We start from the raw sequence: 17,321 nt of genomic DNA on the forward strand, positions 1-17,321 counted from the left end.
AAAAGCCAGCAGCAGGCCGGGTGACACAGTCCCCCTCCAAAACGAACCATATTTGGTTAGTAGAGACCCAACTGAGTATTTCCCACCCCAGTCTATATGAGACAGGTAGTAACGTTTTTTTTCTCTACCACCCAATACTATAAGTATCCTATATATACTGTTTATTGCAATGCAGTGAATGAAGTGGGTGGAGTAAGGAGTCACCAGACTCTATTGAGTAATTCCAACAACATATATTTGTATTTTATTAAACATTTTTCTTTAAATATAGCCTACACAATACCTTTCAACATACCAGTATCTGTGTAAAGTTAGAAAATAAATGCTGGTATAAATAATACATCAAATTATGTATTTATTTTTTCAAAGGCGGTTGCGATGTTGGGAAAAACAGTTTCCGCAACCCTGTTCCTTCAGTTCACTTTTTTATTGTAACCCTGGACAAGCACACCTGACTCAACTTGTCAACTAATCTTTAGGCCCTCAATGAGTTGAATGAGGCGTGTTTGTCCAGGGCTACAATGAAAATGTGTGCTGTTGGTGGTACTCGAGGACCGGGGATGGGAAACACTGCACTAGAGTGCAAAGTTTAGCATGTCTTTGCAGGGGGACTCTTAGTTTGAAGAAAAAAATCCACGCTCGTGATGCCAGCGAGAACCATAACTCTTCAATGTGAGCCATGTCGCTCTGCCCCAACGTCCACGAAGTACTCATTAGAGACCGTACTCATGTAGTGATGCCAATTTAGCAATTTTGTTTCTAGATTTAGCAACTTTTCAGACTACCCTGGCAAACTTTTTTTTCAAATAGCACCTAGCAACAAATGTAGCTACTTTAAACATTTATTTGGAACTTTTAGCAACTTTTGAAAAGTGACTCAAACGCTCAAATCCACGCAATTTCCCTCTAAATTACACAAAAACGATGTTCTCTGTCACACTCAGTCACAACACACGTGCCTGGCTGCAAAAGTGCATTGTGAGTGACGTCTGCGGCATGCGCTCAGCTCGTGCATAGGCAGCAGCAATTTCAGCAAATCATTGTTGGCTGACTGCAGCAGCAGTAGTACGAGTTCGACGAGCCAAACCCAATGAATATAGTTGGTCACGAATGTTTGATCTTGAACAGAACTTACAACATCAATCAACATGTCGCAATCAAAATTGTACAGGAAAGAGTGGGAGTCTGTACCTGAACAAATGCCAGCCGAGCTGGCCAGTCAATTTGAATAACGTTATTGCGTATTCAACGTAATGACGCATTTTTACGTTATCACGCAATGATATCACAACGTAATTATTAACAAATCAACCTGCCTCTAGCAACTTACCCTGAAAATTAGTTGGCAACACTGTACTCATGTCCCAAGTCGGTGAAATCGTTCCTACACATGGGGGCGATGATCGTTAGGTCATCTAAAGAACGAGTTAAATAAACACTTTTGAGCACTCTAATTCTTATCCAAACAAAGACTATTTTATTTTCATTGAATAAGGTTTCATCACTTAATTCTGAAGATTTTATAACGGTTTCATTTTAGAGTGTTGTCAACAGTTTAGTGATAGTCCCTTGTATTTTTAACCAGCCCTTTACTGTAAAACCGAATTATTTTTCGGAATGAGTGAAAACTCGTGTATCTTTTTAATTCCTTAAGAAAATTGGAAGGCTGTGCTTTTTTCAAGGGGAAATCTGTAGATGAATGCATTATTGTGACTTTTCATTTGTGAATTCAGAATTGAAGAACTTGAAAGTTGAGGACCCAAATGGAAATACATAACTTTTGTACTTATGTATTATGTTTTTATCCTCGATCATTTTAACGTGTGTTATTTTCTCATAGTTGAAACAACCATGTGTTTGAAGAGTATTTCATTCATTCAATATGGCTGTTTCAGTATGCTCTGCAGCTTTTGCTGTAATTCTCATTGCCAGATATGAGCTGGCCTGTATCTCTCTGACATGCAAATCATGCTGCCTTTCTGACTCACACATATAGAACACATTGGGCCCCCAGTTTGGACAACTCATCCCCTGTCAGGCCTGACTCAGCAGCCATGCAGGCAGACAGTGAATGCGCGCTCTGGCGTGGTGTGCTTGATGTCTGTGCGCATGTGTGCATGTGCATGTACGCGTGATGTGTGTATGTGTGTGCGTGGTGTGTATGTGCATGTAGTGTGTGTTCCTGTGCAAGCTTGTGTGTGTTCTCCTGTTTTTAAGTGTGTGTAGGTAATTGTTTGGGGGGTTGGCCATGCCCAACGCTGAGGTCATGTGTTTGGTCAGTCATTGTTCCTCTCCTGAAACCCTTAGTTCCGGCTGGTTGGTGCCTCCTGTGCAGTCATCACTACGAGTGTCAGTCGGCTCTGGTGTGGCTCTCCTAACGCCCTACAGCAGGGCTGGCCAACTGTTGTGTGAAACCTGAAGACCGGTGTTTGGTCCCAGAGCTTCAGCTCAGCTGGTTAACACAGTTTTGAGTGGTACAGAACACCCCTGGTTTAATGCCTGGTAAGTTTTTCACCCCAGGTGACTACCCTTTACTCTGTGACCCTCCACCCCTAGGCTTACCCCACTGTGAGCAGGTCCTGTTTACTGTTATTGATCCATCATTGATCAATTATTGGGCCTCTCTCTGGTTATGGATCATTAACTCTGCTGTTTCCCAGGGACAGATAATGCCTCAATCCTGAGACCAAACTATCTCATTCTACACCGATGGCTGTCTTCCTGCCGGCCTGTGTGTCTGTTTGATCTTCCCCAGGTATATAAATAGGTCAGGGACGAGCTGCTCTACAGTAGCTACTGGAATAAATAAGAGCTTTCTGTTCCATCAGCGCAAACCTGCCTGATAGTCTGACCAACAGACAGGAGAGATGGAGGAGATATTGAGGCTGAAGACGATCCATTCATCATTGCTCTAAATCCAATTTATTTTTGGTCAGTATATAAAAAAAGAACATCCTGGAATACTATATCTCAATGCAGCTCTGTTATTGCTCTATGATATTGCATAGACAGTGGCTAGACGCATTGGTTCATGCTCTGTGAATGCACTGCTGTAATCAATGACGCTCACCCATAATCCAACCCCCAGTCGGTCGTATACTAGCAGAGCAGATCTATAATATACTGTAGATACAGTACAATGGCCCATATCATCCTATTCAACTCTGGTCAGTCAGAGTACAGATTGAAGATGTACACAGATTAACACGGTCGTGTATGTGGATCAGTGTTTATTTTCAAGTATTCACAGAGGAATTAAATGAGGACATGAGCCTGGACTTTACCCCCCAGGGAGATGCAGTGCTATATCTATCAGTCTGATGACATCAACATGTTGAGTAGAAGGAGACAGATAACAAGAAATAAAGACAGAGAGAAGTGGGTATGTATACGTATGAGCGAGAACGAGAGATAGATAGATGGTGTGATGACAGAGGGCAGAGGACACACACCCCATAACAATATAAAACACCAGTTGTGCGTGCTAGGCTCACAAGCAAGTTACAAATTCCTTGTGATGTGTGTACCATCATTTGTGACGTGCTTTTAATTTGTAGTCACTTTTACACTGACTATTGCTTTTATGTAAAGTATCACGGAGAGGGTTGGTTTAAACTCAAGCCGCAAATTACATCCAATACACTCTATTGATCTGATAGTTAATTCTATATGCACAGTGCCATCCTCCAATTAATGATTTATTCTCACTGACGTGTGCGTGTACGACCAGACCGCACGGATAAATAATTTACACAGTGAGGTGTATCCACGGGAACCATGCATCCCCGGCACACATCAGAAAAAGAGAGATACTGAACGAGGGAGGGACGGAGAGAGAGGGGGAGAGTATGTGAGTGATACTGAGAAGAGGAGTGAGCCTATAACTCACACTCTCACCCTCAGAGACAGATGGAGGGATCTATGTAGCAGCAGCAGAGGCAGCAGCAGTGTGGTGTGGGACAGAGGGGATTGTTGTTGCTTGGCTGAGCTGGGACCTGTCCTGTCTGATGGAGAGCAGAAGGATGCAGCATAGTAAGTACTACAAATGTGTGTGTATGTGTGGTATTTGTCTGCTGTCTGAAGAATAAGAGGGTCTAGAAGACTGAGGCAGGGGTGGGGGACTTGTGAAGAGACAAAGAATAGAGAATGATGGAGAGGGATAGCTTAAAGTGGTTGGTGTTGCTGTGCATATCTATGGTGAGTGCTGTGCTACTTTCTGAGTACATTGGCAGAGATAGGCAGGAAGAAAATCTAAAGTAGCTATGCATGCATACATGGGAGGGTTTGTTTTTTCTAGTGGAGGAGGAGAGGACACTGCTATAGTTTCTTTGTATGCTGACTGCGAGGAAGGCCCTAAACATTTTTTAAGACTCCAGGCACCCAAGTCATAGACTGTTCTCTCTACTACCGCACAGCAAGTGGTACCGATGCACCAAGTCTGGAACCAACAGGACCCTGATCAGCTTCTACCCCCAAGCCATAAGATTTCTAAATAGTTAGTTAAATAGTTAACCAATAGTCACCCGGACTATCTGCATTGACCCTTTTTGCACTAACTTTTTTGACTCATCACATACGCTGCTGCTACTGTTTATTATCTATCATGTTATGTAGTCCCTTTATTCCTAGTTATATATACATATCTTCTTCAATTACTTCGTACCTCTACACATCGACTCAGTACTGGTACCCCATGTATATAGCCAAGTTATCGTTACTAATTGTGTATTTATTATTACTTTTCTATTATTTCTCTATTTTCTTTCTCTCTGCACTGTTGGGAAGGGCCCATAAGTAAGCATTTCACTGTTGGTCTACACCTGTTGTTTACGAAGCATGTGACAAATATGTGGTTTTATTTGACTTTGAGGTGTGTGTTGTCTGTGTTCTGCAGGTGAGCCTATTCTTAAGTATGTGGCGTTGAGGTGAAAGAAGTGTTCGTTGGGAATCATGTGACTTCAAAGATAATATTACTCTACAGGGTCTCCATCATGGCTGCTGTGATATGGACCTCTCTCCTCCTCTCCCTTGCTCATCTCCTCCATCTTCAAGCCTTTACCTTGGCCCCAGAGGGCACCACAAAGGCACCATCACACCCACATACTGACACACAGATCGATGACCCAGTACTGGCCTCACACAGCACTGTATGGCCCTCCTGGGCTCCTGTAGTCCCCACCGCTGGAGCCAGAATGGCCGACTCTCTGGACTCGTTTCCAGGGCTGAAAGACTCCACTTTGGCACCCGAGGAAACTAAGAAAAAGGACAACAAAGACGAGTTTCGGGGAACTATCAGTGACTACACAGAGACCCAAGACTTTAATCCACTCACTAGACCTACATCACCAGCCCCAGTGAATGCACAGCTAGGGTCTACAACTGACTCGGACCAACACCAACCCAGAGCCCAGGCCACAAACAGAGAGTTGTTAGCTCTGGACTTCTCAGCCACTCAACAGAGAGACATACTGGGGGGAGATATCATGGTGGAAGGGATTGGAGACGAGTTACAGGACTTCACAGAGGAAACAGGAACCGACACAAGTAAGAATATCCCTTCACCCCCATGTCACAGTGATATGTCCACTTTTACAACACCCTCAGGGTGTTGGTAAGAATAGTCTCCCCTAGTATTTATAGGATATTTGGCAGAATTGACCTATTTTCGATGTTGTAAAATACTGGTGGTGAATGTACTGATTTACTGTGGCAGTGTGATGAGAGTATCCCCTTATATATTTTCTGTTCATGACATCCTACCTCTGATATCATGAAGCCTCTCCCTCTCTCTCCCCTCTCATTCTCTCCTCTCCTTCTCTCATCTCCATCTCTCCCACTCCATCAATCCTCCTTCTCTCCTCCCTCAATCTCCCCTTCATCTCTCCCCTCTGTCTTCCATCCATCGCTACCACCTCTCACTCTCCTCTTCTTTTCTACTCTGTCACAGACACTTTATTTCTCTCCCTTGCTGTCCTATCTTCTTAAATAGCTACGCTGAGGGAGACTGTTAATGTGTTACTGAGGACAGTAAATGAGATGTGAATGAGAAACACAGTGGACTGGTGGTTTTATATAGGACATTGTGGAAGCCTCTTGCCTCTCCAGCCAGGGAGGGGTAGAGAGCATAGGTAGAGGGTAGTAAAAGGTCTAAGAGGGAGGGAGACAGAACTGGGTTAGCTCTGTGTCTCACATCTCTTTCACACACACACACACACACACACACACACACACACACACACACACACACACACACACACACACACACACACACACACACACACACACACACACACACACACACACTCACACGCACACACGAAGAGAAGAGACCAGAGAAGGTCTTGTTGTAGAGCTCAGTAGGCAGTAGGCAGGCACATAGGGAATGAACTTGTCTACATTATTCAGATGTTATGTAATCATAGGGGACAGACATACAGTATAGAATAAAGTAGCAAGAACAAGTATGTGAACCCTTTGGAAATACCTAGATTTCTGAATAGATTGGCCATAAAATTTGATCTGATCTTCATCTAGGTCACAACTATAGACAAACACAGTCTGCTTAAACTAACAACACACAAACAATTATACGTTGTCATGTCTTTATTGAACACACCATGTAAACATTCACAGTGCAGGCTGGAAAAAGAATGTGAACCCTTGGTTTTAATAACTGGTTTAGCCTCCTTTGGCAGCAATAACCTAGCAAAATGTCTTGATAAACTTGGGAAATCCTTTTTTCCATCGATGATAGGAAGCTGTCCAGGCCCTGAGGCAGCAAAGCTGCCCCAAACCATGATGCTCCCACCACCATACTTTACAGTTGGGATGAGGTTTTGATGTTGGTGTGCTGTGCCTTTTTTTCTCCACACATAGTGTTGTGTGTTCCTTCCAAACAACTCAACTGTAGTTTCATCTGTCCACAGAATATTTTGGAACATCCAGGTGCACCTTTGCAAACTTCAGGTGTTCAGAAATGTTTTTTTTGGACAGCAGTGGCTTCTTCTGGGGTGTCCTCCCATGAACACCATTCTTGTTTAGTGTTTTACATATCTTAGACTCATCAACAGAGATGTTAGCATGTTCCAGAGATTTCTGTAAGTCTTTAGCTGACACTCTAGGATTCTTCTTAACCTCATTAAGCATTCTGCGCTGTGCTCTTGCAGTCATCTTTGCAGGATGGCCATTCCTAGGGAGAGTAGCAACAGTGCTGAACTTTCTTCATTTATAGACAATTTGTCTTACCATGGACTGATGAACATCAAGGCTTTTAGAGATAATTTTGTAACCCTTTTGAGCTTTATTCAAGTCAACCATTCTTAATCTTAGGTCTTCTGAGATCTCTTTTGTTCGAGGCATGGTTCACATCAGGCAATACTTCTTGTGAATAGCAAACTCAAATTTTGTGAGTGTTTTTTATAGGGCAGAGCAGCTCTAACCAACATCTCCAATCTCGTCTTATTGGTTGGACTCCAGGTTAGCTGACTCCTGACTTCAATTAGCCTAGGGGTTCACATACTTTTTTCCAACCAACACTGTGAATGTGTAAATTATGTATTCAGTATAGACAAGAAAAATACAATAATTTGTGTGTTATTAGTTTAAGCACACTATATTTGTCTATTGTTGTGACTTAGATGAAGATCAGATTACATTTGATGACCAATTTATGCAGAAATCCAGGTAACTCCAAAGGGTTCACATACTTTTTCTTGCCACTGTAGGTACATGCACCAACAATATTATGTTATTATTGATGTAATGTCAGTTATAAGAGTGTGCTTGTGATTATAAATAGTTACACAAATGAGAACAGCAATGGGGTCAATACTTCCTCATCTGAACACAGTCTCTCTCTCCCTCTCTTGCTCTCTGTCCCTCCCTCCCACCCTTTCTCTTTCTCTCCCCGGGCTCTCTCTCTCTCTGACCCAGTTAGAGATCCCCAGTTACAAGAATGTACTTTTATAATGGATTAGCTCTCTCGCTCTCCCTGATATTTCACCCAATGAAATTCCAGGGGCAAGTGGTTGATTTGGGCATCAGTTTCAATAATGTTTGTTTCTGTTTTTGCAGGTGTGTTTCCAGAGGAGGGGTGGCCAAAGTCGGCCACCAATGAGTCGGCTCTCGTCGACTGCAGCCTTGACACCAGAACCACACCCTGCAACACAACTGATCAACCCTGGAGCCCCTTTTACCCCGATGACATCATCTCCAATCAATCCCAGCGCCCCTTTCTGTCTCTAACCCCTCCTCTCTTTGTACCTCTGTATTCTGATTGGAACTCAGCTCTGGCCACCTGGGGCTTTGCCTGGGAGGCCCACATCTACGGTCTGGGATCTGTGTTCACTGCATTAGGTCTGATATCTGTTCTCTGCCTGTTAGGTTTGCCCCTGCGCTGCCCCCCAGGAAGCCCCTACTTTACCCTGCTGCACCTGTTCCTCCTGGCCACCGGAGGCACTAGAGCATTCTCTCTCCTGTATGATGCTTATAGTCATCAGGACCACCTGCCTGCTCTGGGCTTTCTCCTCCTCTCTGAACTACCCTTCCCCTGCCTCACCTCTGCCTTCTCCGTCTGCTTCCTCCTCCTCTCCCTCCGCTCTCGCATGCACCTCTCCCTTCATTTTTCCCTCTCTCTCTCCCTCCCTCTCTCCACCCTGTCCAGGCCTTGTCTCTTGTTCTTCCTCTCCCTGATGCACTTTGGGGCCTTCCTGGGCTCCATAGCTCTATTCCATGTCTTCCCCAGCCTCCCTGTCCTCCTCCTGCTCCCCCAGGGAATGTTCATCCTCCTCTGCCTCCTCCTCCCCTGCTCCTTCCTCCTCTTCTACTGCCATGTACGACAAGACTCGACAAGACAAGACGACAAGACCCTCTTAGACATCCAACGGCTGAGTGACGGCGAGGGAGAGGTAACAGGTTCCCCAGTTCTGGTGGGGCGGCTGTCCCGGTGCCCATTCGCTGAGGCTGAGGAGTGGAGAAGGGCAGCAAGGGCTGGAGTGGGAGGGGCTCTGTGCCTGTTAGGGTGTGGGGGGCTTCAGCTGTATGGGATGTTACATGCATTAGGGCTCGGAGGGGTGAGTGCTGGGGCAGGGTTCCAGCCCTGGCCTTGGTGGGCATACCACCTGGGCTGCAGGCTCTGTGAGGTGGGGGTGTGTCTGTCCCTGTCAATCATCGGTACTCAGCCCCTCCTCTTCTGTTGCTCCAACTCTAACTCCTCCTCCCGGACAAAACTCAACACCAACACCTGTCAGGGGTCCTGGGCGCGGCTGCCCTGTGCCTCACCGGCAGGAGGGCCTAGCCACCCACTTCCCCTCTCTCCAATCCTCCCCCCTCACTACCCCTGGTCCCTTGGGCAGAAAGAAAAGCAGGTGGTGTGTGATGTCATCAGGAAGCGCCAGTCCGAAGCCCTCCCCCTCTACACAATAATGGAACCCTCTTCAAATGGACTGAACCTGCATCCTAACCCTAACCCCCACCCTGGCCAGACCAAAACCTCCAGACACCCCAACCTCCCTGATCCTCCAAGCCCACCAGGGAGACTTCAAGCTGGGGTTGAGTCCCAGGGCTCCTCCCAGGGTAGTCTATGTCTGGACACTGACTCCACAGTGGACCTGCACCCCCCCTCTCCCATTGACCTGTCCCGCAGCATAGACCAGGCCCTGTACAGCGAGACCCTGTTCCCTCACAGCCTTTTCAGCCCCTCCAGGCTGTTCCACGCCTCTTCCAGCCTCTCCTTGAACTCCCCTGGCTCCCACCACAGCCAGAGTGCCTCATGGCCTGGAAACAGCTCAGCTGACAGTCCCCTCTACCGGACCTCTTCTTGTGGAGATGTGGATATGTCTCCTACACGGCCTCCCCAGCCGGGATGCATTCTCCCAGGCCACAGCGATCCCTGCTGTCTGCCTGAGTGCTGGTGGAGAGGTAGTAACTCCAGCTATCTGTGCCAGGAGTTCCTGAGTGGGTCTTCCCAGGGTCTGTTCTCCAGCTCAGGGACAGGAGGGGCATGGTCACACCCCCACACCACCGTAGGGCAGCCTTCCCAGAGCAGCCTGCCCAGGACACTCCCCCACGTTACATATCACAGACGTTACCGCACCCTCAGCTCGGCCTCTCAGGACAGTCGGGGGGAGGGGCGGCTGGAGGGCAGAGAGGACCTGAGTGAAAGCAGGTTGCTAGAACGGGATACGGCCGTACAAGCGGAATTCGTCAACGTGTGCCGACAGATTGATGCTCTTAGCGTGTGCAGTGACACTATTGACCTGTAGGGAGATGCTACAGGGTTTGAACCATGCATCATCTATGTGCCACAAGGACGTAAGGATATGACATGTATAATGCACAGAGATTATATATTGACCTCTAGTGAGAGCTGAGGACTTAACTGATACGCTGCACTTAGTGTTTGAGTGATGTTAGCATTCAGATCAAGCAGCTTTTTCACTGCTACAACAGAAGTGTACAGAGGTAGAACTAACTATCAGTTGCAGTTTTATGGGGATTCTACACATAGAAAATAGACTTATAGATAGTTATGTTTGATTAGTTATAAGCTGTATATAACTGTACAGTTAGTTCCAAAATGTGCTAAATGAACAATGAACTTACTGAAACAACCAAAGTAGAACTGATTTGAAGAACTTTGAATACGAAATGTCAGTGTAGTGTTGATGATAATCATACCAATATGCAAGATCACGTTATGCTTTAGTGCCATCTACTGGGGGAGAGGGAACATAAAGTGTAACTCATACATTATAGCTGTTTTTTAATAAACAGTTTATAAATAATTTATAACGGGTGTCCTACCACCAAGCAATACAACCGTACCTGTTTATGTCACAACAGCAGTATAAACTAGGAGTTATACTAGTGTTCAAGTGTCAAATGCAGCAATGGAACCCGATACCAAAGCAAAGATCTCACTCAACGTTTTTAATTTAATTGAAAAACGGCTCAACTTCGGATATTTCAAACCCTTTCTCTACAATGTGTAACGCGGTGTCATACGGTGTATATATCATTAAAGACTGTGTAAAATATACAGAGTATACTAAACGTAAGGACACCTGCTCATTCCATGACAGACTGACCAGGTGAATCCAAGTTAAAGTTATGATCCCTTATTGATGTCATTTGTTAAATCCACTTCAGTCAGTGTTAATGAATGGGAGGAGACAGGTTAAAGAAGGATATTTAAGCCTTGAGAAAATTGAGACATGGATATGTGCCAGAGGGTGAATGGCAAAATATTTAAGTACCTTTGAACGGGGTACTGTAGTAGGTGCTAGGCGCACCAGTTTGTGTCAAGAACTCTAACCCTGTTGGGTCTTTCATGCTCAACAGTTTCCTGTGTGTGTCAAGAACGTTCCATCACCCTGTGGAATGCTTTCGACACCTTATAGAGTCCATGCCCTGACAAATTAAGGAATTTCTGAGGGCAAAAGTGGATGGTGTAACTCAATATTAGGAAGGTGTTCCTAATGTTTGGTATACTCAGTAAATGTTTTATTGTAAATACAATGTACATGGAAAAGAGTTCTACTGGTATGTCATGCATCGTAGACGAGGTATGATAAACAAATTGGGTTTATGATGTTTGAAAAAATTATTCTTTCTAGTAATACGAACACACAGTTGCGGACAAATATATTGGCACCCTTGCACTTTTCTTAAATATTTCCCTATTTCTTCTAAAATAAGAATAACTTGAATAACTTGTCTCCACACCTTTTTATTGGATTTTCAACATTGCAGAACCACATGAGTATACTTAAGTTTACAATTTGAATGGAGAAAATAATGACAAATGCCATAGGTTTTTGGTTTTGGATTCCGTGTGCAAGGCATTTTTTTATTAGATTTTTTATTTAACCAGGCAAGTCAGTTAAGAACAAATTCTTATTTACAATGACGGCCTACCAGGGAACAGCGGGTTAACTGCCTTGTTCAGGTACAAAACAACAGATTTTTACCTTGTTAGCTCGGGGATTCAATCTAGTAACCTTTTGGTTACTGGCCCAACTCTCTAACCACTAGGCTACCTGCGGCCCATCACGAAATCAGATTATCAGGTGTTTTGGATCCAATGTTCAACCCAGTGTCTCCGTTGAAGGTTGTGGGTCTCCCAGCAGCGACCCCAACACACATAAAAAAAGACCCAGGTTCAAGAACAGATGCTGTTCTGGAGTCGGCAGCATAGTCCAGATCTGAATCCCATCCATAACATATGGCAAGAGCTGAAAACAGCAGTTGGTGGAAGGCACCCCTTAAAACAGAACAATTTAAGCAATTTGCTGCTGAAAAGAGAGCCACATTGCCAGTAGAAAAGGTGCAGCAAGCTCATTGATGACTACAAGTGCTTATCTGCAGTTATCTTGGCAAAAGGCTGTGCAACCAAGTACTAGCTCCGGGGATGGCAATCATTTTGTTCATGACGTTTGTCTTTATTTTCTCAATTTAAATTGTGAACTTATGTTTACAAAAATAAAATAGGTTCTGTAATGAGGAAAATCCAATACGTTTTTTTCAATTTCAATTTATTTGAAAAGAAATAGGAATTATTTAACATTTTACTGCAGTGGGTTAAATCAGGGTCACACATGGTGATTCTTGGTAGGCTTAAACAAATCCACTTTGAAACAAAAGTATATACCACACACACATGGTTATGGTTTTAAAAAATAAAAAAGAAGACGCCTGTTTACCATGTCAGATATAGAGTTAAAATGTATTCAATTTTGAGTTTGCATCCCAATACTAAACTTTATATGCATCACAGAAGACTAAAATATAACAAAACAGTTTGACACAGAACCACCAGATTTTCGTTGTTGAAAAATCGCAAAAACGTTCCACCCATGAGGACAGAGGGCGCTTTGGTTATTGACTGCAGGAAAGGGCTACAAAAGGTGCCAATATATTTGGCCGCAACTGTACAATAAAATCAGTATGGGTGACACTCTAGTTAGACCTTTATGGACTCTGACTGTATACATTGTCATGATCTATAGGCCCTATCACAGAGAGAGTTGTTTCAGTTGAACTACTTGTTTGTTCTGTAGTCAGCAGCAATAGTTTACACATGAATGAAATCTCAGTTCGTCTAGCCACAACTCTGTAGTGTAAGCCTTGAGTGTGGTTTATGTTGCTATTAAAACAGCTTTTGACAACTTTGGATGAGACAAATGGAGAGAGGAGGAAATGAGTGAAATAATGAGGAAAGGGTAGGAAGGGAGTGTGTGAGAAAAACAAAAGATCACATTGCCCTCTGCTGGTCTGGAAAAAGGATAATATCACTATGTCAGGAATGATATCATGTATCCTACTCAACATACCGTTTTGGGAGTGTAACCACAACATAGCAGATACTGTACATACACCAAATAAGGAGAATAGTAGATATTATATTCAAGTTAACTTCTTTATTCTGGTTCATGCAATAGCATGGTACAGCATTAAGGAATTAAGGTCTGAGGTTGAAATCAACAGAGGTGTAAAATACAAAGCATGATCAAAGAGTTAGCCAGCTAACTTAAGTAAGTTATTTCAGAACATTTAGTTACATGTTTTACAAATTGACATGGTATAATTGACGCAAAAACAACAACAAAAAACATATCTAAAAAGTTTAGTTCTTAATGAACAAGAAATTCAGCCATTATTTCTGGCTTTGATCCTGATTTGTAGTATATCCTCTGGAGAAAACAAAAACAACTTTTGTGCAACTTTCATCACCTAATGTTCACTTCACACAAATATTAAACAACAAACTGGGAGAAGTTCTGTCATTGCGGGTGGGTCACTAATTTAACTGACAGTTATACTGTTATAAACTAGCTGCACGTCTTCTACAGGAAGGAAATTGAGGAAATTAAATAATCTGTGTCATCAGTAAAAAACACATTTCTTCACTCACTGCCACAGGGTACATTCACCCTGGTAAACAAGACATTTAAAGGTTGGTTTCCCAAACACAGATTCTCCATTGAGCATGCTTTTTAGTCCAGGACTAGGCTTAACCTGTGTCTGGGAAACCAGACCTCAGTATCATATATGACTAGGTATACAGTATTAGATTGTGGCCAACATGTACAGTCCATTCGGAAAGTATTCAGACCATTTGACTTTTTCCAAATATTGTTACGTTACAACCTTAATCTAAAATGTATTACATTCATTTTTTCCCCTCAAATCTACACAAAACACCCCATAATGACAGTGAAAATAGGTCTTTAGAAATTTTGCAAATGTATTTTTTTAAATAAAGAGAAATGCCTTATTTTTATAAGTATTTAGACCCTTTGCTATGAGAAATTGAGCGCAGGTGCATCCTGTTTCTATTGATCATCCTTGAGATGTTTCTACAACTTGGAGTCCACCTGTGAAATGTGTAAATTCAATTGATTGCAGTGGTGTACAGTACTTAAGTAAAAATCTTTAAAAGTACTACTTAAGTAGTTTTTTTGGATAGCTGTACTTTACTATTTATATTTTTGACAACTTTTACTCCACTAGATTCCTAAAGAAAATGTAATTTTTACTCCATACATTCTCCCTGACACCCAAAAGAACCCCATACATTTTGAATGTTTAGCAGGACAGGAAAAGTGTCTAATTCACGCACTTATCAAGAGACCATCCCTGGTCATCCCTACTGCCTCTGCTCACTAAACACAAATCGTTTATTTGTAATCATGTCTAAGTGTTGAACTGTGCTCCTGGCAATCCGTAAATAAAAAAATAAAAAAACAGGAAAATCGTGTCGTCTGGTTTGCTTAATATAAGAAATGTTTAATGATTTATACTTTTGATATTTAAGTACATTTCAAACCAAATACTTTTAGACTTTTACTCATGTAGTATTCTACTGGGTGACTTTCACTTGAGTCATTTTCTTTTAAAAAGGTATCTTTAATTTTACTCAAGTATGAAATTTGGGTACTTTTTCCACCACTGATTGGACATGATTTGGAAAGCCACACACATATCAATATAAAAGGTCCCACAGTTGACAGTGCATGTCAAAGCAATGAGGTCAAAATAATTGTTTAATTAGGGCTCACTCTGACCGAGCTCCAGAGTTAATCTGTGGAGTTGGGAGAACCTTCCAGAAGGACAACCATCTCTGCAGCACTCCATCAATTTTTAAAATTGCCACTCCTCAGTGAGTTTGCCAAAAAGGTACATAAAGGACTCTCAGACCATGACAAACAAGATTCTCTAGTCTGATGAAACCAAGATTGAACTATTTGGCCTGAATGCCAAGCGGCATGTCTGGAGGAAACCTGGCACCATCCCTACGGTGGCAGCACCATGCTGTGGGGATGTTTTTCAGCGGCAGAGACTGGGAGACTAGTCAGAATCAAGGGAAAGATGAACCAAGCAATGTACAGAAAGATGCTTGATGAAAACCTGTTCCAGAGCACTCAGGACCTCAGACTGGGGCGAAGGTTCACCTTCCAACAGGACAATGACCCTAAGCACACAGCCAAGACAACGCAGAAGTGGCCCAGCCAGAGCCCGGACTTGAACCCAATCTAAAATCTCTGGATAGATCTGAAAATAGCTGTGCAGCGACGCTCCCCATCCAGCCTGACAGAGCTTGAGAGTGAAAGAAGAATGAGAAAAACTCCCCAAATACAGATGTGCCAAGCATGTAGCGTCATGCGAAAGACGAGGCTGAAATCACTGCCAAAGGTGCTTCAACAAAGTACTGAGTAAAGGGTCTGAATACTTATGTAAAGGTATTATTATTTTTTACATACAGTTGAAGTCGGATGTTTACATACACTTAGGTTGGAGTCATTAAAACTTGTTTTTTCAACCACTCCACAAAATTTCTTGTTAACAAACTATAGTTTTGGCAATTCAGTTAGGACGTCTACTTTGTGCATGACACAAGTTTTCCAACGATTGTTACCAGACAGACTATTTCACTGTATCACAATTCCAGTGGGTCAGAAGTTTACATACACTAAGTTGACTGTGCCTTTAAACAGCTTGGATAACAGCTGATAAGCTAATTGACATCATTTGAGTCAATTGGAGGTGTACCTGTGGATGCATTTCAAGGCATATCTTCAAACTCAGTGCCTCGTTGCTTGACATCATGGGAAAATCAAAAGAAATCAGCCAAGACTACATAATGTTTTCCCCCAAATGCCTGAAGGTACCACGTTGATCTGTACAAATAATAGTACACAAGTATAAACACTATAGGACCACGCAGCCGTCATACCATTCAGGACAGAAACGCGTTCGGTCTCCTAGAGATGAACGTACTTTGGTGCGAAAAGTGCAAATCAATTCCAGAACAACAGCAAAGGACCTTGTGAAGATGCTGGAGGAAACAGGTACAAAAGTATATATATCCACAGTAAAACAGGTCCTATATTGACATACCCTGAAAGGCAGCTCAGCAAGGAAGAAGCCACTGCTCCAAAACCGCCATAAAAAAAGCCAGAATACAGTTTGCAACTGCACATGGGGACAAAGATCGCACTTTTTGGAGAAATGTCCTCTGGTCTGATGAAACAAAAATAGAACTGTTTGGCCATAATGACCATCATTATATTTGGAGGAAAAAGGGGGAGGCTTGAAAGCCAAAGAACACCATCCCAACCGTGAAGAACGGGGGTGAAAGCCTCATGTTGTGGGGGTGCTTTGTTGCAGGAGGGACTGGTGCACTTCACAAAATAGATGGCATCATGAGTGAGGAAAATTGTGGATATATTGAAGCATCATCTCAAGACATCGGTCAGGAAGTTAAAGCTTGATCGCAAATAGGTCTTACAAATGGACAATGACCCCAAGCATACTTCCAAAGTTGTGGCAAAATGGCTTAAGGACAACAAAGTCAAGGTATTGGAGTGACCATCACAAAGCCCCGACTTCAATCCTATAGAAAATTTGTGGGCAGAACTGAAAAAGTGTGTGCGAGCAATTAGGCCTACAAACCTGACTCAGTTACACCAGCTCTTTCAGGAGGAATGGGCCAAAATTCACCCAACTTATTGGGGGAAGCTTGTGGAAAGCTACCCGAAACGTTTGAGTTAAACAATTTAAGTTAAACAATTTAAAGGCAATGCTACCAAATACTAATTGAGTGTATGTAAACTTCTGACCCACTGGGAATGTGATGAAAGAAATAAAAGCTGAAATAAATCACTCTACTATCATTCTGACATTTCACTTACTTGACTGACCTAAAACAGGGAATTTTTACTAGGATTAAATATCAGGAATTGTGGAAAAACTGAGTTTAAATGTATTTGGCTAAGGTGCATGTAAACTTCCAACTTCAACTGTATGTACATTTGCACAAA

General features: G+C 43.0%; 1 protein-coding gene across 3 annotated transcripts in view; it reads left to right on the forward strand.

Moving 5' to 3' along the window:
• The window catches only part of LOC139406260 (proline-rich transmembrane protein 4-like), a 51,140-nt gene extending 37,433 nt beyond the window's left edge, over window positions 1-13,707 (forward strand). The window contains exons 1-4 of one of the 3 annotated variants that reach the window (XM_071148725.1): window positions 3,312-3,382; window positions 3,904-4,032; window positions 4,895-5,544; window positions 8,074-13,707. In XM_071148725.1, the coding sequence (XP_071004826.1) occupies window positions 4,992-5,544; window positions 8,074-10,262 (2,742 nt within the window). In that variant the 5' untranslated portion in view covers window positions 3,312-3,382; window positions 3,904-4,032; window positions 4,895-4,991 and the 3' untranslated portion in view covers window positions 10,263-13,707. Of the gene's footprint in view, window positions 1-3,311; window positions 3,383-3,903; window positions 4,033-4,118; window positions 4,198-4,894; window positions 5,545-8,073 lie in introns of those variants that run through there. The other 2 variants (XM_071148719.1, XM_071148731.1) reach the window with 2 other exon arrangements.
• The last annotated feature ends 3,614 nt before the right edge of the window (window positions 13,708-17,321 follow it).

Source organism: Oncorhynchus clarkii, chromosome 1 (genome assembly GCF_045791955.1).
Source record: "Oncorhynchus clarkii lewisi isolate Uvic-CL-2024 chromosome 1, UVic_Ocla_1.0, whole genome shotgun sequence".
Taxonomy (NCBI): Eukaryota; Metazoa; Chordata; class Actinopteri; order Salmoniformes; family Salmonidae; genus Oncorhynchus; species Oncorhynchus clarkii.